General features: G+C 32.4%; 1 protein-coding gene across 1 annotated transcript; it reads left to right on the forward strand.

Annotated features, from left to right (window-relative positions):
- The first annotated feature begins 79 nt into the window (after positions 1-79).
- LOC112598884 lies at positions 80-25,201 on the forward strand. The gene is made up of 6 exons (XM_025345543.1): positions 80-724; positions 11,211-11,277; positions 20,755-21,214; positions 21,490-21,612; positions 22,205-22,680; positions 23,399-25,201. The coding sequence occupies exons 2-6, from the start codon at positions 11,215-11,217 to the stop codon at positions 24,002-24,004; spliced, it is 1,728 nt and encodes a 575-aa protein (XP_025201328.1). The 5' UTR covers positions 80-724; positions 11,211-11,214; the 3' UTR covers positions 24,005-25,201.
- Positions 25,202-26,213: the final 1,012 nt, after the last annotated feature.

A 26,213-nucleotide genomic window follows, 5' to 3' on the forward strand; every position in this document is an offset into this window, starting at 1 on the left:
TCCCCTACCCGTCGTCCGGTCGGCCAGTGGCGGCGGCAACGGACGTACGCGCCGCCGCCCGTGGTCGCGGTCCCGGTCTCCCGGCAGCGTCGCGTCGGCCGGTCGGTTACGCCAAAGAACCGGCCGCCGGTAGTAAGTAGTGTGTCTCCGCGGGTCTACGAAATACGTGCGCCGCAGCACAGGTGTCCGCGCTGCTACCACAGTAATAATACGTCGCATCGTACGCACGCGTAAATATCGCACAAACTCATTGCGCGCTATCGCCGGTACGACAACTGCTGTCGATTATCCCGCACGCAGAGCGCTGTTCCCGCGTCGTCGATTTATTGCGCTAGAGTGTCCGGCCGATTCCGGCACAGCGCCCGAGACATTTTTCCGGTCGGCGTTCCGATTTCCCGTCGCGCGTCGACGTCGGGCTCGCCGATTTCGGGATCGTCATTCGCTTCCGCGGGTCTCGATCCGCCGCGGTATCCGCGTGGTTGTCATCGCAGCCCGCAGCCCACGCGCCAGTAATGTGCGACCGGCGACGTGCGGAAAACCAGTAAACGAAAAGCCGATACATTGCTGCACACGTGACACGGGGAATATGATGATCGTTTTCGGGGGCCGAAAAAACGTTTGACCGAAGCACAGCGACCAGCGACCTCGCAAAGAGAGTTTGTACCGCCGGATACGATACCGCACAGACGTCAACGTCGTCGTAACTGTACCACCGAATTGAAACGTAAGTAGAGTTGTTGACAAATCGTCGGTGTTGCCGAAAACACATAATATTAATTATTATACGTCATCGTACACCTACGTTATTGTGATCAGTAAAACGAACCCTGTAGCTTGGCGCGACCGGGGTCCAGGACTACGTTCTACAAGACATGCCGAAATAGCCGACGTCTATGTGTATTTCGTCGTAATTCGTTGGCTGCGAGTGAAACAAAAGTTAGGAAAAAGAAATCATTGATCGTGGCTGCGGATCTACGTCATCAATTATCGCGGCCGCCGGGCACACGTCGTTTATAATATAAAGTATATATTCATAGATGTGTACTGATTTATAGATATTATATACTGCAGAGAAGGATAGAAAGAGAGAGAGAGAGAGTGAGAGAGTTTTGTTATAGTACCGCTCATCCACCGCCACCGCCTCCACCACCGGTATATGGGGAGGTGCCCTCGAGTCCAGCGCAAAAGTACGGTTTTTTGAGGCGTCTGGTTCGCGATGATAAATCTATAAACTTGCGTACGTTCGACGATGATGATGGTGATAATAAAATAATAATATATATTTGCAATAAATACGTCCGAAAGAAGGGCGGTGTGTATCCATTGATATTATACAGGTAGGTGTATGAAACGTAATCTGAACCCGACGGGTCCGCAAATACAACATTGCAAAATAATATGATCTACGCGCGGTATACATTATAATATGTTATTATCGCGCACCGATTTTCGTCTTCTTGATTGACGATTTCGATTCATCTTGCGCATTTACAACATTCGCGACCTCGTTCCGGTTATATGTTTTTCTTAGCTCTCAATGCTTTATACGTTGATGCCGCACAGTGCGTTACCACGGATACCGATGATCGTTAACCACTGTATAATGCACCTCGCGACGATTGTTTATTTGAGGGCACCGTCGCACCGACGTAAGAACGCCATTTAATCGACCAATCGTCCGATTTTTAGAAAAATCCCAACCTCGTTTTACAATAATTCCCTCGACGTTAACCGCGGGCACCTGCTCCCGACAATGGAAACCACAGCGGTCTGAGGTCAATTTTTGTCGCTCTCCGTTTTTGAATAAATACCGCACACAATTTTAGGACATTCAGAAAGATTTTCCGGTTCCGTTATATTTAATAATTTTATTATCATTACGATATGCGCATACCTATATAATATATATTATGTTGTATGCCTACCGTTTGTCACAAGGTTTCACTTTGCAGTGTATGTTTCGTTCGCCACGGGACAATAAATTATTAATATTTTCTTTCCAATTTCATTATAATAATATCATCACAGTGCTATATGAAATTGCAAAATATTATGTGCTCTTCTCCAGCATTGGATACCCACTACTAAAACTGTTATATAGGTAGGTATAATATTTTATATTGAATTATATTATATACACATGATATACCGGCTACTAATAGACACACGACTAATTGGCGTGTTACTTTTATTGTGTACACATTCCGTTACACGTATGTATCTCTGCAGTAGTGAGTAGTGACGTGTTGCCGGATACCTACTACAGCGATTCGAATAACACGGATATATTTTATTATTATTAGAACACGGCTTAAAGTTATAATGTGAGTTTTTGATTTATGTGATTTACGCTGCATAGCAATACTGGTTAATTGACTGCGGTTTCAATGATCAATGATCATAACGCGTTTCCATTACTACCCACATAATATTATGTATTATTATGTTTATAAGCTCTCACGGTATATAATATATTAATATTTATATATTACTTATTGGTGCATACTTACACCTAAAACTGAAACCAAACCAAAAATATCAAACATTATCTCATTGTAATATTCGAACTCGCATAACAAATCTACGACAATATCGGTTTCGTAAATTAAGTAAATTGTAAATTATCCAGTTATACGAATAGGTATTGATGCAACTACGTCGAAACTCGTTAATATAATATATTATCGATCGATATCAAAGCTTGCAATCGAATAGACGAATTAACGAGAAAATAATGTAGTTTACACGCTATAGCGCTTTTAAACTTAAATTTCAGCAAACCTCGAACGACAAACCATTATATTTTATTATAGCTAATCCTTTAAAATTGACCATTGCGGTTAGCCACACATCTGCGGTCCAACCCACTTTGTGTACCAGAGTATACACCATCATTACACTTAATATTTTATTTACAAATTACAAGTCAATTGCGCGAACCTCGTTAGTAATAGTAATAGTAATAGTAGTGGTAGTAGTAGTAGTAGAAGTAGTAGTAGAAGTAGTAGTAGGAGTAGCAGTAGTAGTAGTAGTAGTAGTAGTAGTAGTAGTAGTAGTAGTAGTAGTAGTAGTAGTAGTAGTAGTAGTAGTAGTATTAGTGATACACTGAATACACAGTACACTATTATTGAAACGTCATATAAAATTATAAACACAATTTCTTCCGGATAAAAAGAGCGATGTATTAGAGCGCCTCCTCCCCCTAGTGAAAAGTATTTGATTTGTAAATAGAGTTGCAGGGTGATAGTAATTTTTATATTTTTAATTCCTACTGGATTATAAAACAACCAAATCAATTTCGAAAAAACCTTCTTTTTTTTTTTTTATCACCCAAAAATGGGTTCAAATCGACGTAATTGACAATGTCCACAACCTGTGAGTTAGGGGTTTACACTATCAGTGCGCGGTGAATGCACGATATTATCATAATCGCGTATTTTGCATCTAGGCTTGTACACTTAATAATAATATGGAGAATGATGAATAACAACAATAGCCGAGATATTTTGTCGCTTTGCAATAATAACGACGGAATTCATGTGAAAAGAAAAACGAGTTTTTAATAGTTTGCCAAACTCATAACATCTCCCACCAAGTACGCTTGTATAGCAGCTGTGCCGCAAGTATATGATGCTTCACGTTTTCTTGAAGGGTGCGCCGCGCCGTGGGAAAACTCTATACAGCGTATGTATCGTCCGCATTGTGTGTGTGTGCGTGTGTGTGTGTGTGCGCGCGCACGCGTGTGTGTGTGTGTGTGTGTGTGTGTGTGTGCGTGCTGAGAGTCGATGCCCTGTCTGTGGTCACCTCTCTTCCGGCCCGGGCCGGCTCACGGGTTGTAGAATGCCGTTGGGTCAAGGCTATAAATGCTCCCGCCGCGGTGATCGCCATACAGACTCGCGCGCCCCGCGACGCTTTCGTAGGCCAATAATTCTCCCACTGCCGCCGTGCTCGTTGCCACTGCCTCTCCTCGCCATCTCGATCGCCACTGTATGTGTGTACGTGTGCGTGTGTGTTTGTGTGTGCATGCGTTTGTATATGTGTGTGCCACCTGACCTAAATCAACTTACCTGATCCGCCCGAGGCGTATAGGTGCACGCCGACGAAAAATATACGAAAGAAAAAATCGACAATGTATTATATACGTCCGCTACAATATCTACGACCAGCCAGCGGTAATCCGTACGCGCAAGACTTTCTGCCAGTCTTGTAATCATTTCCGACTCCACTTATTAGTCATACATATGCGCGCTCTTACTTGCACCCGCAGACATGCACACGCGTGTCCGGTGTGATGTTTTCAGAGCATAAAGCACGTAATTTCTATAATGTTTAATATACGGTCCGCCTAATTGTTTCCGACAATATACATACGTATAAATCTAATATTTTATGGTCCTGTGAGTTCAATACGTGAAATGAATTAATAAAGCGCATACCTCACTCGACACGAAGGATTTTTTATCTTTGTTATTGTTGTTGTTGTTGTTGTTGTTGTTGTTGTTATTTTCGTCAATATTATAGGTGTATGGCTAGAAAATAAGGCAGAAAACTAAAGAATGCGTGGTGCGTTAAGTGGAAAAAAAATTATCATGTATTGTATAATGGAGAGTTTGTACCTCAATAGTTAATCGTCCAATTGGATTTGTATGTATAACATGTATGTAGGTATTATATTCGACGGTGACTACTATATATACAAGAAATATATTTGAGAAAAGAAAATGAGTATTATCTGTCTATTAATTAGAGTTCCGGTGGGGATTTTAGATATTTTTGAATTCGGTAAAAAAAAAAAAAATGCTGTCTCCTGTAATCTGTAATCCGGTTAGGACATCAGACAGGTTTGATAATGTCAGCCCCGGGGCCCCCTTCCCGTACGCAATGTGCCCCGCACACACCACCACATTATAATATTATGTGCAACACACGCCCGGTGCTGCATATAGCTCATGTACGCACAAGAACGCACGCGCAAGAACTTTAGACGGTTCACAGCCGCCAGTTAATTTAAAATTCATAACAGGTCCGATACTGATTTTAAGAATGTCCGGAATTTGACCGACTGATGGGCACGCTTTCCAAATAATATTATAATATGTATGTGTCTAATGTTACAAACACGCGCGCTCTTGGGATGACGTCACCTGCTGCGTGGTAAGACCATCATCCGCCACTGACTGAAGCACAACTTTATGACGATATTCGATCGGATATTTGACTTGTCTTACAACGTAGGTATTATCTGGATATTGGAAAGGGAGATCATAACTAATGTTCAATCAACTTATTTATAAACATTTTATAGTATACATCGTAAATTGAATCGTCTTTTCGATGGTAGTAACGTACCAAAATCATATAATAGAGTAACGCTCTACTCTCTCTGTTTCATTATACCAGAAACAAGACGGCAAACATGTCGAGATTAACAATCATCAATACAAATTGCTGTAAAACGAATTCATTGGTCCATAATCGTATTAACATCATTCCAATGAGAAAATCTAAAACCCAACAACATCATTCCTTGCAAAATAAAATCGCGACCATCCGCTGCTTATACTCGCACCTATTTTATTCGTATTCATACATTTACACGATCGTAAAACGTGTGTTTTCATTATAATACGTAGTGTAGGTTAGTATAGGTATATATGTTGTGTATCTACACGCGCACTTTTCGTGTGCCAGCTCCGCGCCTGACAGTCTCGCAGCACGATTCTACGTCCGGCTGGATCAAACTCGCGTGTATATATACGTATATAAGCCATACAAGTACTATGTATTATTGTTATTATTAAACAGGCGCGTTGTCGCGACGTGACAGCAATGTTAAAATCCATTAAATCCAGGACGGATCTGACAATGAGCCCACGGGCGAACAATGGGGACCCGCCGCCGCTGTGCGCGATTTGTGCGGCCGACTATACGGACCGACAGACCGATACCGACCGACGGGAGCTCTATACGCGTACATCATACATATGTACAGCGATACGTACGACCATTGAAAGTAGGTCGATACGCCGCACAAATGAAAAACGAAACGAAATAAACAATGCTTATATATATACGTATATTGTACACACAACAGGTATATCCGATATCGCGTATTGATGTGTCAGTATACGTATAATCCGATTAAAATGAATGACAAAATAAAAATATTATCGTCGGAGAAAACCATAATTTGTCGACAGAAAAAAGTAAAGTCCTCCTCATATTATATTATCTAGATATACCTACCTATACGTATTATATCCTATACACGCACACATATGTATCGTTTTCTTTTTTTGCAGGATAAATGCTTCTCATTGATGCCGCGCACTACATTATCGCGCGACACGCCTTGTGAAGAGCGACTCGTTTCCGCATGCACGTCGTTTTTTTTCCGAGAATCTTTAGCGGATTTAATAATTTATCCGACGCGCTTAAAACGGAGACTGCACAAAAACCCGTTCTTGTTTCCTCACTTCTTTACGTACTATATAATATGTCTCCGTCCTTATCATCTACGAGTTCCCTCGTCGCTACACACAGACGTATTATTATTTGGTCATCTTCTCTTTTTTTTCCTGACCGATCCATTCATTTAATTTCTTACGGCAGACGTCGGCGATCAACGAAAGTAAATCACACGACAGAAAAATTGCTGTAGGTACTAGATACATGATAACGGACATTAAAAAAATAATAATAATACGCCCATGTCTCATGCACCACGTCAGCGATGCACATATTATTATACATTGCAGGTACCTACCATAATAGAAGCTATTCGCGGCGCGGCATATACCGGATATACGGTCGATCCATTGACTGCGAGTTGCAGACCGTGCGCGCGCGCGTTATCGAGTTATTTCCGCGAATGAGGTTCCGACGAGGTACGTTGTTAAATTGCAATAAAATAAAATAATAATAGACGATCTCAAAACTACCGCAGCCCGCAGAGTTGTAAAAAATTAAAAAAAAAAACCTGACGACCTCCTATCCCGGAGGTATTATAATGATAATTGATAAATGCGGTTTTATGACCAACCGTTTTATTTTGTTTTCCGTTTTTCGAGTTATAACATGCTGTTTCTCTGTTTGCACATCATATACGCGCAATGTAATATCATAATATAATGCTATGTTTTCGTGTGATCAATCACCTACATACTGCCCACGTGATAAGTAAACAATTTCGCTACCCACTGAATTTTAGCTGAGATGATCAAAAAGTTATAAAATTGACTTCTGGAGGCTGCTATATACAGCATGAACACACGAGTGGTTTACTCACATTGTTACGATGAAATATTGATATCAGATTAATTATATTGATACTTCTTGCAACGTCTAAGCTCTAAACTAAGCCCGTTATAATATATATCCACCGAAGTATCGAACGGACACAGGTTTTAGAAATCAAATCATCAATAATTAATTCAATGGAATTAATGAAGTGTGCGAAGGTTTTTAAATGCAGAAACTTGTCTGATATACATAATACGTATTATTGTGCTTGATAGCCTTCGTCATGTCATTTTGTGTGTGGAAAAAATCAAACTGATTAATTATTAGATTTTCGTATTGTATAATAACGCCGAGATTAGCGTGAACAGATTTGTTGGCCTGAAATATACACTGTATAATATGGTTTATATGGATAATACGGAGTAATGTAAACATGTATGTTCTAAAAATCACTCGGACACATTGGTATACACTGTACGCTCATTCAAAACATACTTTTATATATTTTTCTCACATTTTTTTATTCACACAAATTCCGACACAGCCGTACAAAGTTAACCTACTATAATCTGTATAAACGCAAAAAAACGTTTTTCCAAAAATAAAAAAATTAATGTTTAGTAATATTTATAGATAAGTACATTATATATTAGTTATATTATATTCAAATCATTCAATATTGATTACATAATATATTATTTTCTTAACACATATTCTGTTAAAAACTACCAAATTTTCAGTCCTTAATTTAATAAAACGAGTTTTAAAGACAAAAAAATTATCGAATATATTATATTTTAATATTAAAAATTGTATTCAAATGTTGTTAGATGGGTAGTAATTTGATCAAATTTTCATTTTCTGTATTAATAGGATATTTAACAGAATTATTTTTTACAGTATTTTGTTTCAAGTAAAATTCATATTTTTTCAAATTTAAAGAACATTAACAAAAATTGTATAAATAAAAATACTTACCTAACTACAATAATTAATTAGTCTTATAGATTTATAACTATGGCAGCGATATTCAATAATAATTTATCAATGAACAATATAACAACGATTTGTATAAACTCATTAATCATCCCAGAAATATGAAAACTTTAGTTAATTAATTCGATATATTCAAAAATTCAAATTTTGTATTACTACTAAACACATAATTAAGTATTAATTTATACGCCTATTTCAATGCAATACAGTAAAAAATTATAAAATCAATTAATAAGATATGTTTTCTGGATAAGTTGATTTCTATTAGAATTAATGCTGCACATTGGCGTAAAATTATTCACGACAAATTCAATGTTAATACGACTCATATTAGATTATACAAGCTGTTTAAACGAAAATGTTTGGAATGAATTAACATAGGTATACAATATTAACGGTCGTAAAAATTTGAGTTAAAATCTGTGGAGAAAAAATTGGCACTAATCTACAAAAAAATATGCCAAGTGCTAAGCAACTGCAGGTTATTGTATACACCTATGTATATACACAAATTATGATGTAGATATAGCTCACGTGGACACCATAAATATCCGACAATATTCAACATTTATTCGGTTGGTTAATATTTAGTTTATATTAATTACCTATGGGTATATAATATATACTACGAGTATGTGTGTCCGTGGCATGTTAGGTTATTTAATAAGCATATATACTAGTTATGGCGATCGTCAACGAGTATAATTATTTATACATAATATATACCACGTCCCATAACAATAAAATATGCATTTATGCGTGTAACAGTACTGAGAGTGAGCACAATATTATATATATATACGTATAATATACCTAGGAGGTACCTGCGTGTATTTTATAAATTGTAGATGACTTTGGCCGGACGTGGTTTTCCACGCGTGTGTTCTATCTCTATATCTTGACGCATACATTATTAAATTTTACAATAAAACGGCGAATAGACTCGTATTGCTATAACCTAGCCTAACCTGACCACCTAACCTAGCCTAACCTGCCTACCCATATAAAACATATTATTATAATACGTGTGAATGTTGTATATACCGCGTATAGTGTAGATATTGTACACATAAAAATAGGGAAAATAAATTCTCGACCAGTGCGCGGTTTGTCAGTAGTATGTATTATATATTATTATACATGAACGTCGTTATATAGAAATTAAAAAAAAAATAATAATAATTATAGAAAAGCAAAAAAAAAAAAAAAAAAAATGGAAAAAACCGCGAGCTCGCGGTTATAATATCGTCGCGCAAACGATTCCGGGAACAAGCGGTGTACATGCAGCACTGCAGACGGGCTGGACACGGACTTAATTACGTACTGATGGCACGTATTACGGCTGTCGCCATCCTCGCCGGCCCCGTCCCCCGCGCCCGTTCGCCGTACACGCGCAGGTGTCAGTGTGAATACCCTCCACCGCCGTCGCCTCCACCACTTCCGTCCAATACCGTCTACGCGATTTTTTTCTACAACTATATATATACACATATATATATTTATATTTAATATTATTATTTTTTATTTCTTTTATCTCTTTTACAGTTAAAAACGTCTCGCGCGCCATATCCGCCGCCGTCTAACCTGTGTACGGCTCGCGCGGTTGTACCTCATAATATGTTTATAGGTAATAATAATAATATATACTCGGCGCGGCGTGCTGCCGCGGGATGAGGGGAAACAATCGTAGTCGTAGTCGTCGTCGTCGTCGTCGTCGTCGCCACCGTCACTGTCGCGGCCGTCGAAATGACTGGCCGCGCAAGCTCACGGTTTTTACAATTATCTGTTTTTAACGAGTGCGACAAATCCGCGCGCGACGGCGCGGCCGCGTATCATATTATTATCATTATTATTATTATTATTATTATTATTATTATTATTATTACTGTTATTGTGGACACGTATTGACGTATTGTATATGCACTGTTACAATATATTTTGTATGTGAATACGAACGAACGATGATAGAACGCAATAAACACGTTTAGGAATTGGAATTTAAAATGTCTCAAAATTGAAAATGTCAATTAGACCAATGAAGACTTTTTTATACGTAATCTGATATGGACAACTATAGTGTAGATTAGTTTTTACAAACATAGTAAATTAGTAAACGTTGATAATGAACGATTTATTTCAACGTTAATAGACGTGGTTTAGAAATTAGCTTTGTTATGAGTTGTTACTTATAATATGTCCAACAGTAATTATAGTTGTCTCATCCAACGGATAATTCTTTAACTCTTTATTTTTCGGTAGTATGATTTTTGAATCAAAACAAAATTTAGTTAGTAATTTTTATAAATGCATTCTAGTGCTTATTGAGTTTTTTGCTAATTAATCAAAATAATTGATAATTAATTAGTTACACATACCAAATAATATGTATATAAATATATAATCGTCTATTTCTTATTTAGTTCATAAATGTTTTATAAAGTCATGAATTTGTAACTTACCTTATGAAATTATTTAATAATATTTAACCTTTTGACATCAATGTTTAACTTGTTAAGGCAAATTCTACATAATTGTATATAAACGGTTCTTTGTATCATACAAAAAGGAAACGTATACTTTACATAATATTTTATATTGTTTTAGGTACAACTATAGAATTATTGATATTCAGACATTTTTTTTTTGGTTTTTTTTTTTTTAATTTATGATTTATTCTTATTTTTCAAATAAATAAAATGAATATAAAACTGTTGAAATGTTACAATCCTAAATGTATAAAACATATTATAATATAATGTTAAAATATAAAATATATTATTTTATATTATTCACCCGCGCAAATTTAGCAGTATGATAATCACAGTATAGCACTCAGCTCTCCGATTGACGTTTGTGTCATTTAAAAAAAAATAATAATAATAATAGTGATGATATAGTATCACGATAATTATGCCTAAGCCACCGCCTCTAAACGTTATTTTTGATTTTTGTTATTTTTATTTTGTTCGCAGAGTGATGCTAGCGATGGGTGACAAGACTTCTGCCGCATGGCCCACGTGGTGGATCCTCACATTTTCTGTAAGTACCTACTCGGCTACTCATATAATATAAATGTTACATTATTATATTATATCATCGTGTGTGTATTAACAACGATGCTATACTTATCAGCTACCATTACCTACAAATGCACGATTCATTATTATTTTGTTGTCGTTGTTGTTGTTATTTTAAATGCGAAAATTCTATACACATTACTATCAAACCGAAACGTCGCACAACTGCACGTCGTACGTAAGTTAAGGTACTTAACATTGTGGTACCACAGATAATACACTAAGAATCTCGGGGATTTTACAATATATTATTGTTAGATACGTGTAAAGTAAACCAAAGATACGAGTATTTTCAAGAAAAATAATACAGCGAATTAGGATCTTAGTTGAAGGGTATGCACGATGAACCTTTAAGGTATATTATATAAGCTACCAATATGATCTTTAGATTTTTACCTCATCGAATACCTTAGAAGCTTCAAAATATAGATATAAATACTGAAATAAATAATATTTTATTTTATAATTAAAATTTTTTATTTGAATCTACATACGTTACAAACCAGAAATTTTTAAGAATACAATATTATTGTAGTGGACAATAATTATTGTCACTATTGGCATCCATAGTGTTTTAGGATGCGCATGTTGTTAATATTTTTTTTAATTTTGAAAATATCAACTCATAAGAAATATTATATTACATTTTCTATACTTAGGTACAAAAATTAAACTATTGATTCCACGAACTTTTATGTATTAAAATTGGATTTGATATTTTAAATACTTTAAATCTTACGAACAATTTTTCCCGCTTAATTATCTAAAAAAGTATGATTATGTGTATAATATTTTTTATTTTAAAACAAAGATAATTTCTACAAAATGTCAAAATCAATAGTAATTACTGATTATTGAATAATATTTTACAAACAATTTTATAATTACAAAATTATGTTTACTCAGTTTATTAATAAAACCATGTGTAAATAACGAATAGACTACATTTGAGCAAATCGGTGAGACTAGTCTACTTGCAGCTCAATAATATCTAGTAAAACAGTAACATTTTCATGAAAAAAATAAATGCATATACACATAGTAAAAATCTAAGATATTTTTTATTTTTAAAAGTGAATAGTATATAGATAAATAATTTATTCAAAAAAATCAAATAGGTATTGTTACAAATTAATTTTCAATATGCATACTAAAATTCGTTGCATTTTAAAGCTGATTGCGAAATATTAGTTCCGTATAATACGTTAAAAGAAGGATTTAATATAATATTGTTCTTTGTATTGGCGTATAGTATACATAATATATCGTCAATTATACTCATGCAGCAGGTAGGTATATATTACCTAGTCATCTAAATTCTAGTTGGTGTACACACCATATGCGTTACGCATACATCTTCTTACTCGTACATTTATGTACGGAAGGATCCATTTGACAAAACACTCATTATTTCAGGAAACACAATTGTTTTCGAAAATAAAAATATAATATTTTCTTTCATTTAAAATTTTAAATCATTACAAAATTTTTTTTTTTGAAAAATTTATATCTTTTACTATTTTTTTAATAATTTTTAAATTGTTTCACTTTTTGAATGACAGTATACATTTTTTATTTTTTATTTCGAAACAGAATATTATTCGGAGTATTTCGTTCTATATTAATTTTGGACTAGCAGTTTATTAGTTATATACTCATTATTATTTTAAGTTTAAATAAAATAACACTTATACTAACATTTACATTTGCACTACATTTATACTCCTATATAGCTATATAGTATTACTTTATTCTGCTCATCTTAATTTTAAATACTTATGTTTCATAAACTGTACCTACTCATCAAAAATTCGATTTTTATGTATCGAAGTATTCCGAATAAGATCCTGGAACAAGAAGTTAAAATGAGTATTATCGTTAAAATAATCAAAAAATGAAAAAAAATACTATAACTATAAAAAATAGTAAAAATAATTTTTTTCCCAAAACCGTCAATAGTTTTTTTAAGCAACGAATGTCTTTCGTCAAATATATCAGCTTTTATATATAAATATGTAATTTGGGTAGGTAAGTTGGACTGTATTTATATGTATGTAGGTATAAAGTATATATATGACCTGTTAATGTATAATGTATATTATATACCTATACCCGCTTGCATACTATAATGGCTATAATATAGTCACATGTTTTCGAGATGGAATTTTTTTACCGTAAGTACGTATTTTGGGTATGGTAGAAAAACGGGTCTATCACCATATTATATGAAATTATATAACATTTCCTGGCGGAGTATTAACCAAAATCGCCCGTTATAGTGATTATTATACCGATCGTTTGTGTAAACAACTGTGCGCCACCGTCGAACGCGATCCGGCGATACCGTTTTTCGCGCATAAGTCTTGAAGGTCTTGAGCTAAATAGTCGAAATGTCACGTCGGGTCAAAGACATACACGCCACTAACACGCCAACCGAAGAACCCTAACACAGCATATTTATAATATTTGTATGTGGATGCGCTCGTCTGCGCATATAATACACGCACTTAATAACTTTTGAAACTGGTAGGTATGTCCATGAAACGCGATGCGTCCCATTAAAATAGCGTAATAATATTGTTTTATAAAACAGCAGTGGTAAGTAAGAAAAAACTAGCGGACGACGTTTAACATAAATACATAATATCTAAATTTACATAAACATTTTTTTTTTATATTACTGGTTTTTTTTCAAGTTCTAAAACACGGCGAGTTTTAATAATATAATTACACTATATCATTCGGCAGGTTATATTATACGCCCGGGCGTTATTGTTCCCTCGGCGCTCGTTTCCTCTTCACCGTTGTTTTTCTACGATGTACTTATAATAATAATAATAATATAATATGATGATATCTGATTTCGTACAACCGATTACGCGCGATATTCTATACGTACAACTCGATGGTAGATATAGGTAATAATAATATATAGATATCTATGTGAGTAGATGAGCTATTATAAGTCTAACCTAACCACCTACTGTACGCTAAATAATATATGATACGATGTGTGTCTTTATTCGTAAAGCCGTCAGTGTAGTATACAATATTGAATTGTATTATTATTTTTATGACTGCGCGTCTAGAACGTCCATCGTATCATACCGTTATATATTTATATATACAAATGTATATTATAGTCTAAAATACACGTCTATATTTACATGCAAAGCTAGACAAATTGACTATTTTTTTTTTTTTTTAACTAAATACTTAGAATCAATGCTAAAACACATCAAGCAAATTTAATAAAATTGTATGCAATATACACAAAAACAAAAAAGGAATTGAAGTATAAATAGTTTATACTAAAGTAGTTAACAGAAAATATAACAGAAAAGAAGATCTTTCATGTTGATCCTTTTAATAGAAGTCATACTAAAAATATTAACTTAATGACAATAAAATGAATCGACTGATTAGTAACTGCATATCACGGAAGAACTTTTAAACAATTACTAATATTTTGAAGTCACTTTAAAAAAAAAAAATTAACTCGTTTTGTAAAGTTATAAATAAAGCAATTTAACCTTTTTAACTCATTAATGCCCATATAAGTATATGCTACATCATCGTAGTTATAGGTCGTTTCTCTACCCCTCTCTAAATCCAAACAACAACGAATAACTTATTAAAACAATAATAATTACCCTCGACTGGTAAAATTTGTCGTACATACATTATGTAGTACACGCGCGCAATTTTCTGTCTTTTGTTTCGCAAAACTGTTTATTGGGACGGTTTCACAATAAAATAATATCTCGACAAAAAGCGTCCGTAGTCGTTCATTACAGCAGTCACACGTAGGTAGACGATGACAATTATATTCAATTAAACAATACATGTATACTTTATACATATTTTATGTAAGTATTACTATATTGTAGAGACAACGGTAATAATTTTCAACAATTATAATTTTATAAATATTACGTTATTTGTAATATAGCCACTCTGAGATATTATCAGCCACTGCAAATTACGTGGTCACAAAGGATCCTGATAATCGCAACAATAACGGACACATGAAACATAATATATAATATTGTATTTGTATACCAGATACGTTCCATCAATGTACGTTGATCGTTGATAATTATATTTTGTTACCATTGTCTTCGGTTAGGTTAGTCAATGGACGTGGGGTTGATTTCCTCCTTCTTGTGAGGTCATAAGCAGGCGGTTCAAGTCACGTGCTTTACTGGTTACCTAAACTGGTATACCGTTGGTTTTGAATGAAACACACACAACTGGTTTTCATGTACTCCCTATATTAAGCAATGACTGTAATATACGTATATTCTGTGTTAAGTTTTTTTTCTTCTTTTTTATTTTTTTTTCCGCTGTGTTTATAAGATATTATGTTACATAGATACGTTCGTTCAGTGCAAGTTGTGACCGTCAATAGCGTACGTTAAGCTTCTGCTATCGTGATTTATACGCCACGGAGAGAATAAACTATAAGACTTTTATACTAGGTTGAAATGTTTTAGTAAATTATTACAAAATTTATAATGTATAGCATATTAAATTATAAATACTGACGGAAAACACTGCAGTTATATAGGTATTTATAAAATGCTCCACAGAAAAAACGATATTATGCGCATCTGCTATACGCTAATCGGCCCGTTCGGTGTACATTTTTCAACGGCCGTTCGCCTGAACGTCGCACTTTAAAAATTATTTCGTATACGAAGTCGAATCATACTCGATAATATCAATACAATATAATTATTGTATACACGTATAATAACACTCGTTGCGCGTTCCAAACGAATACAAATTGTCAGCTTTCTTTTCCTGCAGTTATTAATAATTAACGTTTGCCAATTATATGAACTCGCTATGTACACGAAGAATGTAAGCACACGCGCGATGTATTATTTTAACATTCAATTGGTATATATTTATGTATATACATTATACATATTATATATATCGTATTAATGATTTCATACGCTCGAAACCAAGAAACAGACTACTGGTTTTTTTTATGTGCTAATTTTCCAATAATGATATACTTAACCAAGTATAATAGTCATGGAAATTCAATAACCTGCAGTGTTATGTACTGCATGCGTGTTTTAAAAAAATGATATTATCGAGATTTATTTAAATATTTTCATTAAAAAAAACATATTTTGTAATGTTAATATAATATTTTATGTTTGAAATTATAATAATAATGTATATTTGAATACTTTTATAAATAATTAATAATATATTATATATTATTATTATTATTATTATTATTATGATCTATCTACAGAATATTGTAAATAATATTATTATCGTTATAATCTGTCTAAATTATAAACATTCATAGGATATAATAATATAATATGTATAGAGTATAATATATTAAAGGTATAATAGTATATAGAAATAATATACAATAATACTAAATAGAATTGTATTCGACACGCTGTGCAATATAAAAAAATTTAATATTTATAATTATACACAATTTTTTCGTACTAAAACGTCATTATGTATTAATTCACCGGAACGAATATATATCAGTTCTATGTTTAAATCGAAACAAGATTATATAATTAATATTATACCAAAGACTAGAACCAAAATCATAATGCTTAAAAATCCGTATTTCGTTTCTAATTCATAAAGCAATTTATAATGAGGTAGTAATAATAGTAATGTACTCGCATTAAGTATTTAATTTTAAACTGTATGGTTAATGATATTGTTTTCTATATACATATTTTAGAAGACCGTTAATTTTGTAAAGAATATTTTTAGTACCTAATAAATACAAAAACCGTGTTTATAATATGTATACACATCGTTTATATGTTTTTACCTAGACATATAGGTTAAAAGAGATAAACAACATCAAAAAACGTGTAAAATCAAGTTCTTCAATATTTATAATTGATATAATTTTCTCGTTATTATAAATAATACATTTTTTTACTATTATTTTCAACTTGCGTAAATGTACGGATAAAATATAATTTTATATGGTGTTTATTAACGATAACATTTCATTTTTGTGCTTTTTTACCAAATTATACAAATTTCACAGTTGTATTTAATAAAATAAAATTTATTTAAAGGACGACGAACGATGATATCGTTAATTAGTTAAGTTTTTTATTTTCCATGGAAAATATTTATTTTAAATTTAACAATGATATTTTTATAACAAGTTTAGTTTGTTAACTAATCATATTATATTATACACACTCCTTAATCCTTAGCAATTTTCTATATTATATTCGATTTTTAAGTTATTTTAACGATAATATTTAATTATTATTTAGTTATGTGACATTTTTTTTTATGAAGCTTATTCAAATACAAGCGTTTTGTATTTAAAAATTCCGTACTCCATAAAGATTATTACTACATACACGTAATTAAATTTTTACCAATATTACCACATTTTTTTTCATAAAACTTGATATGAAAGATTATATAAATTTCAGACAAATTAATTTCACGTTAATTAGCAAAAAAAATCATTGTGTTAAAAATACCATCAATTATTAAAGTGGCCTGTCTTTCAAATTTAACGTAAATACCTACCTAACAATTGATATATACTTAAATTAATTTCAATTACTCACATACTTTATACTTTAATTTTATAGTTTAAGATATTATTATAAAAATAAAAAATAAAATACATTTTATTATACATCTATATAGATTTTAGATATATAATTATATTATATTAAACATATAATATTTAATATACTTTAGTAGGTAGACAGTAAATCTAGATCTAGATCTAGATGAGGTTAATGAACGATCAAGTGTAATAGAATATAAGTAACTTCTTTATAAAAACCATATACACACAGTAATAAAAACATAAAAATATTTGAACATTTTTATTTATCTATTGAGTAAGTACTATTACTAACAACTGTTTATAACTAATGGAAATATGATGATGATATTTGATCACAGCTATAGTCAAACACAATGTATATTATGTGTATTTTTAGTATCTAAATATCCGATCAAAACCGACGATAATAATATTATATATTAGAGAGTAAAATGAAAAAAAAATGTAATTTAAACGTTATCTTAAACCAATTATATATTGATTTTTAGATGATTAATAATAATTATAAGTACCTGTAATCAATTAGATATATTTTTTATAATTGTGGAGTTTATTCTTTATTGTAACAAATTTCTGAGTATAGAATTATACTATTTAATTATTTATGCTATATAAAAAAAAAAAAAAAAAAATGTAGAACTTAAAATAGAAAATAATAAAACATTTCTTTCACTTTTAAAAATTAAAGTTATTTCTATAGATAAAGACTTCCATATTAACATATGGTTTTACTATTGTAAAGTTTTATTGATAAATGAAATTTGATTTTTATCAATGATCTATTATGCATATTCTATTATTGCAAACATAACATTAAATTGTATTACGATTGTACTTTTTAAAATTCAAATCACACATTTTCATCGATCACGTATATTATTCGTTTTACCTTTACAAAATAATCCTGTTCTACTTTACGTATAATCAAATCTATTCATCATATTCTTTTATATAGGTATGTGAAACATTTATGTATAATGTATATAATACATTATGTAGGTATACCCGTAGCAAATACTGACACGAATCAGAAGATATAAATTACTAATTGTAACATGCTTTAATAGTCACTTAAATCTATTCTTTGTATTTCATGAGAACTAAAATGAATTTGTTTACATCAGAACAATAATAACAAATATATAATATACTATTTAAAATATATCAATGTTATACAAACATTTTATGATAATTGAATACAAAAATGCTCATCTTATTAATAATTTTTTTTTTTTTTTTTGTTTCACTTCAAATAATTAACATTAAAAGAAGTCAAAAGCGTAAAAGTCATTTTTAAATAAATTATAAATGGTTACTTCAAAGTAAAAATATGCTAATAAGGGTGTACCTATAGGGTACGAAACACATAATATAAAATTATTTTATTCCACCAATAATACTACAAAAGTTAATTGTTCTTTGTTTTTAGATTAAATTAGACCATATCAAAGTTTCTTATTCATTAGTATTCTTGTTTGCGTATACAACAGTTGATTATTGAGTTGTTTTTATTTTTTTTAATGTATATTATAGCATAAATTAAACGCAGTGTTCAATTAATAGTCTTTAAAAAATACTGGCAACGATGTTCCATATTTTTCATCACTTAAAATAATACGAGTAGAATGTGCAAAAATAATATTAACATCGTAATATTAGTAAAAGAGAATAATTTAGTATGTAAAACTGTACATAATAATTTACATAATTGTTATTATTTAATTGTCACTCACAATTATTTATCGTATACTAATTTTGATAATTATAATTAAACAGAGCATAACATGGCTATTTTATAATGTAATTATTTTTTATTACTATATACGTAGCTTAATTTGACAGTAATTTTGTATTTTTAAAAGCACTTAAAAACTAAAATATACAATCTTATTTAAGTTTTGTTTAACCTAAATTATTTTATAATTTATATTAAATAAATTGAAAAAAATATCTTTTAATCAAATTAGTGTCTACTTTGCATCCTAGTTGTATTAATTAGTCCAAATATATATATATACAGCGTTTATTTAATAATACGTTGTAGTATAATATGGAGCAATACAAAATATTAGAATGTACCTTTTACTTGTATTTATTATTTTAGCGGTATACTACTAATACGCTCGTGACGATAACAACTTTATTTTGCTTACAAATTATTTGAACTGCCAAATAACAGATATATTATATCATATGTAGAATCTTTCTAATACGATATCTACAATTGTCAATTATTGCGTATACTAAATAAGTTATCAGTGTTATCACTTATCACACTGGGCACACTGTCAAACTTCTAATTATTATACCTACAATTTTTTCAATAATTATCTAATTAAATATGTTTTGTCTGCTTAAAAAAATACCTATACAACAATTATATTTTAAAGAAAAAAATGTAAATACAAAGAAGCAAGAAAATTTGTATGATAATAATTAATCTATATACTATATATTATAAGAAAATTGCTAAATCTTGATACTAAACTTAATTAAATTAGAAAAATATTAATCGATTACAAAATCCAAGACTTATTAGAAAAGAAGAAACTATGATTAACTAACTTCAAATAGATCACACTATTCACGCTCACTTTATCACAGTTATCTAATGACCAAAAATGAACCTCCAATTATGTAATATATATGTTGCCTCCCTGACGATAAATCATATTTTCATAAAATGTAAAAACAATTTGTTTTGTGGTGAAAACGTTTATAGTTTTATACAATATATGTTGACTAATATGGGCCACATTTTCTACCATGACTCAAGTCTCAAAATACCTAAATCAGCCCTATCATCCACTTAACTGATTTTATTTCATTTTGCAGTTGATACAGAACGCTATGAGCGTAGGTGGTGGTGGAGGTGGTGGCGGTACCAGCGATATTTGGCCGCTCGAACGACCTGACGGTATGCCGGTGATCCAGTCATTGGAGGTGATGTGTGGCAAGGATCACATGGACGTGCACTTGCAGTTCACACAGCCCTTTGAAGGCATCGTTTCGTCTAAGGGTCAATACGCTGATCCGCGTTGCGTATACGTGCCACCATCCACCGGCAAGACATTCTTCACATTCCGCATAGCGTACGCGCGGTGTGGCACTAAACCTGACCTCAACGGTCAGTTCTATGAGAATACTGTGGTCGTCCAGTACGATAAGGATCTGCTGGAAGTTTGGGACGAGGCCAAGAGGTTGCGGTGTGAGTGGTACAATGATTACGAGAAGACCGCATCTAAACCACCCATGGTCATCGCGGACCTGGATGTTATACAATTAGACTTCAGAGGTAATAGAAATAGCAATATAATTAAGAAAATATTAGAGCGTAGTAGGTACTTAACTGTAAGCAGGAACTATTTGATCTTCATTTTGATAAATGTTTTGTAAATCAAACTTCATTTAAATTCGTTTTTGGAACTTATTTAAAATTAAATCTCACAACATCATGCTATATGTTTATATATTATTATATGCTTCTATTAAATATCCGTATATAATACACTACATAATACAATTATTTTAATTATTAATACATTTTATAACTTTTGTCTGAAATACTAGGTGATAATGTCGATTGTTGGATGGAAATACAACACGGAAAAGGCCCATGGGCTCCACCAGTTAGCGGTATAGTACCTTTGGGTTCTACGTTAACGTTAGTAGTAGCCATCAATGATTATAGAGGTAATAATGAACACTATACAAACATAAATATAACAGTCTATAATTTTAAAATAGTAAACTAATGTACTATGATAGTTCATACTAAACTGTAAATGATGTATCCTCTTTCTCCGAATGCAGTGTTAATACCTTTAATATAATGTATAAAGAATTTTGGAAATTACCAATTTATTTAAAATTTAAACATTAAAATGAAATAATTATATTTTTTAATGTAGTTATATATTGAAATTGGTTTATTAATGTTTTCAAACATTATCAAAAACATTTAACAGTAAATAGAAAAGTTTTTTTAATGTATTTTTAAGGCTATAATATGTCCTAAGGCCTTAAAAATAATGAATCTTTGTATTATTTTTTTAAATAAAAAATAATGAAATCGGAATTTACAATATACTATTGAGCGATATCCGATAATGGGACAAGTTTTTCGGTGTTACGCGCATTCTGTGTTTATATAGCAGAGCGTCTTAAAATATAGTACGGCCATAGAGCACACAACCGCATAAATATATTATAGTATTATTAGTGTACCAATAATAAAAAAATCTTTGATTATGTTATAAACCTTTGTATTGTTATGCCTCCGCAGGTGAATTCGACATGAGAGTAAAATCTTGCGCCGCGTCCGATGGTGGTGGACACGTCATACAGTTGACAGACGACCAGGGATGTGTATTAAGACCGAAAATGATCAGCGGATTCCTGAAAGCCAGGACTTCAGATGAAAGGGCGTCCGTCATAACTTATGCATTCTTCCACGCTTTCAAATTTCCGGATGCACTCAGCGTGCATATTCGGTGCAAAGTGGAAATCTGTCGACACGGTTGTCTGGACCACTGTCAAACGGATGAACGGACATCGGCCGGACATTTATTCCATCAGCAGCAGCAGCATCAGCAACATCAGCTACAATACGGGGCAGTGGATAGAAAAGATCAACAGAACGATCGGTTAGATTATGTTCAAACGGTCGTAGTCAACACGGATCAGCCGAGTGCTCAAGCACAGATCCACACTCCATACGATACCACCAGTCACAACAAACCGTTATCAGGTCAAAACAAGGTACGGTATCAAAACAAATATTTTCTCTATTTTACCACTTACTGTTTTAAATATATGTGTTTATTATGATTGATGTTCTGTGGTTGTTCACTGTACAGTGACGTCACATGAATTTTTCGTAGGGACGCTGAAATATAAGCAGGACACTTAATTTTAGCAAATTCATAATTTATATTGTATGTTATATCATGCGTGTATGATGCTTAAAAGTTCTATACGTCAGGATTCGATAAACGAAACTTTATTTCGAACATTTGCGTATTTCAAAATCATTGGGAATATTTTAGCATATTTTGACATAACGTGCATTTTATCACATTTAAAATTATTTTAGTTATTATTAATAGTTTTGATATAAGTAGCTACCTAATAATTTTTTTTTTGTCTTCAAAAAAAAAACCTATTTGAAAACGTTAAAATACCATTCATAATTACATATAATATAATCAAAATACGCATAGGTACTACGTCGACTTTAAATTATTATTGATGTCAAGACGTTATAATTAATAAAGTTCGACTGGTCGAGTTTAATGAAAACGATTACAATTATCCCGGAGCAAAAATACAGTTTACATACAAATGTGAAATGAAAATTATTCGGGGATGCGATTGAGTTTTATTTATAAATCAAAAAAAAATATATTATAATAATAATAATAATAATAAACAAGCAGAACAAATCGACGCGATTTCAAACGAAAAGGATTTTTTTCAGGAGACATTCAACCGGGACGGCTTCCCGCACGGGCCACGAAACCTGGACGACGACGCCGCGGCCGAACCGTCGTCGACCGGCGACGACAAGCAGCCGCCGGCGTCATCCGCGGCGGACAACGGGACAGCGGGCGATCAGACGGCCGCGAGCTCGGCGCAGCAGCAGAGGCGCCGGCGCCGGCGTTCAATGAACGTGTCGGACGCGGGCAACGCGGACGTGGGCGTCAGCGGGCTGTACGACGTCATATCGCAATCGGACCTGGCGTTCACGCCGGACACCAAGGCGGACGGCGAGGCGGTGACCATTTTCCAGGGGCGGATCCGCGAGGACGTGGTGTACGGCATATGCATGCCCGTGCACGGGTTCGGCGCGCTGTTCGTCATGTTCGCGGGCTCGGCGATCGTGTCCGTCGTGGTGGCCGGGTTCCAGTTGCACAAGTACCAGGTGAGGCGGGAGACGCAAAAGATGATGTCCGTGCAGGCGCACCAGCACAGCGTGGCCGCCGCCGGCGGCGGTTACATCCACAACTCGCTGGCCGGCATCGTGGCGCTGAACAAGCTGATCGCGTCCAAGACGACCGCCGCCCAGACCAGACGAAACAGCTAATCGTCGACTGCTGTATTGATATCATCAACAGTATCGTTTACTATCCACGCGTTATATCATTATATTATCAACTATATACAAGTGTACATGGTACACACTTACTTCGACGACGATGACGACGACCGCCGCGACTTTCGGTACACGCATAAATCACGCGATCGATGCCATCGCCGTTTCGAATCATCGTTATCGCCGTCGGTCGTCGATGTCGTCGGCGTACATTTATTCATAACTTTAGTGAGGCTAAATCGATTGGGGGGGGGTGGATGAGAGGAGGTGGAATTTAGTTTGAAAAATATTTTTCTCTTTACTTACCCGTCGCCGAACCGAAGAGAGAAATATACTTTTATTAATCTTTATTCGGCGGTTTCTTTTCTGGATGATTATACTAGTGCACTATTTATACCTATATACTACTTAACAGGGCTTTATTTTGGCGTGGGGAAAACGAGGGGTCGTTGAACTGGGCTTACAGAATGTTTAGGGGGAGTGGAAATTTTTCGTTTAATTGTCATTTTCTTTTTTCTTTTTTCACTATGCATGACTCCGCTCGGCGATTTCTTGCGGTGAACATTATATTATTTTCATATTTGTTACCGTAATTTATAATAATATTTTCAGTAGTAAAAAATAAATAAATCATAATCGAAAAAAATCTAACTTCCGCTACCAAAATATCATATTGTAATTAAACAACAATATTGTCTGTGTCACAAATATCAGGGAGAAAATTCAAATTATGTAATTGTTTCTTTTCTTTTTTTGACATATAAATTAATTTTGCCATAAAAATTGATCTTTTAAAACTAGTACTTTTTTTTTTTGTTAAATAGGCGATTATTTTCGTTGCAACTGCGAAAAATTCGTAAATACAGTCCTGAATTGTAATCAATCAATGTAATATTAACGCTCCAATTTAAAGTGGCTTAATATGAACAAAAAAAAACATACAATTTACCTAAGTATAATATAGTCAGCCGTCATAAATGAATGTTCTATTTATATTTTATCATAAATTATTTAGATTCTTAAATATAAAACTATCTAGGTCAGCCCACCATAACACTAAATCCATCTCTGAACATCATATTATCGCCATGCGGCATAAAAATCCTCTGACTTTATTATGATGTAATATATAATACCCCGGTTAATACTGATAACAATTAATACTTAAAATTATATATATTTATATTTTTTTTTTCATTTTTATACGCTTAAGAATATTATAGGTAGTATACATAATATAATTGACTATTATTATTATTATTTTATCGTACTGCGTTTGAACTAAGAAAATATTTTTATTTTTTTAATTGGTGCTAAATTAATCTAAATCAGCAATAAATATTTGACTTGAATACAAGATGCATACATATTTTTAATTTTATTAGACAATTCATTATCTTATTCCACTTTAAAATCGCATGATTTTAAGTTTAATTATAGTTGTGTAAATATATATCTAATTACTGAATGATAGCAATCAAAACTAGATAATTTTGTTATATTTTAATTTATTTTAATATTATAGTTTAATATTGTGTAGTCACGAAATTGGCCAGTTTTTCGAAATAACGGTTGAAGTCTTATTTACAAATCTAACAAATTTTATTATCTAGTAAAACCAAAATTTTTTGTGATTTATAAATAAAATTCTTAATATTTATTCAAGTTGTATTTATTACACGGCGTTTCGTATAGGCGAAATATGTACATTCATGCAAACGAATATCTTATTTTAAATAAATACATACTATTGTTAACAATAGTTATATAGTATATTATACTATATTTGCATCTGATTAACAACACCCGTTGGCATTTTTACTTAATAATTAAGTTATTGTAAATATTTTATTATTATTATGTATTTATTATTTATTATATTTAGCGTGAAATTGTTTTGCTCAGCATTTTGAGGGGTGAACAGAATAAAAATGGAATTTTTTTCTTTATCTTAAATAAAACTTGATTATTTTCATCTGAATTTAATCTACTAAAAACTAAATGACTCATACTATTTTATATAATTTCTATTGAAAATAAATAGTTTTTAAAGGTATATCAAAAAAATCAAAATTCTACAAAGATATATCTAATAAATCTTTATTTATTACAAAAATACTTTTATACAATTCTTTTAATTTAAATAGTTCTAGGTATAAAAACAAAAAAAAATGAATATTACTAAGTTATTTATAAAATA

This window comes from Melanaphis sacchari, unplaced genomic scaffold (assembly GCF_002803265.2).
Source record: "Melanaphis sacchari strain LSU unplaced genomic scaffold, SCAv2.0 Contig4_pilon_pilon, whole genome shotgun sequence".
In the NCBI taxonomy this organism is placed as follows: domain Eukaryota; kingdom Metazoa; phylum Arthropoda; class Insecta; order Hemiptera; family Aphididae; genus Melanaphis; species Melanaphis sacchari.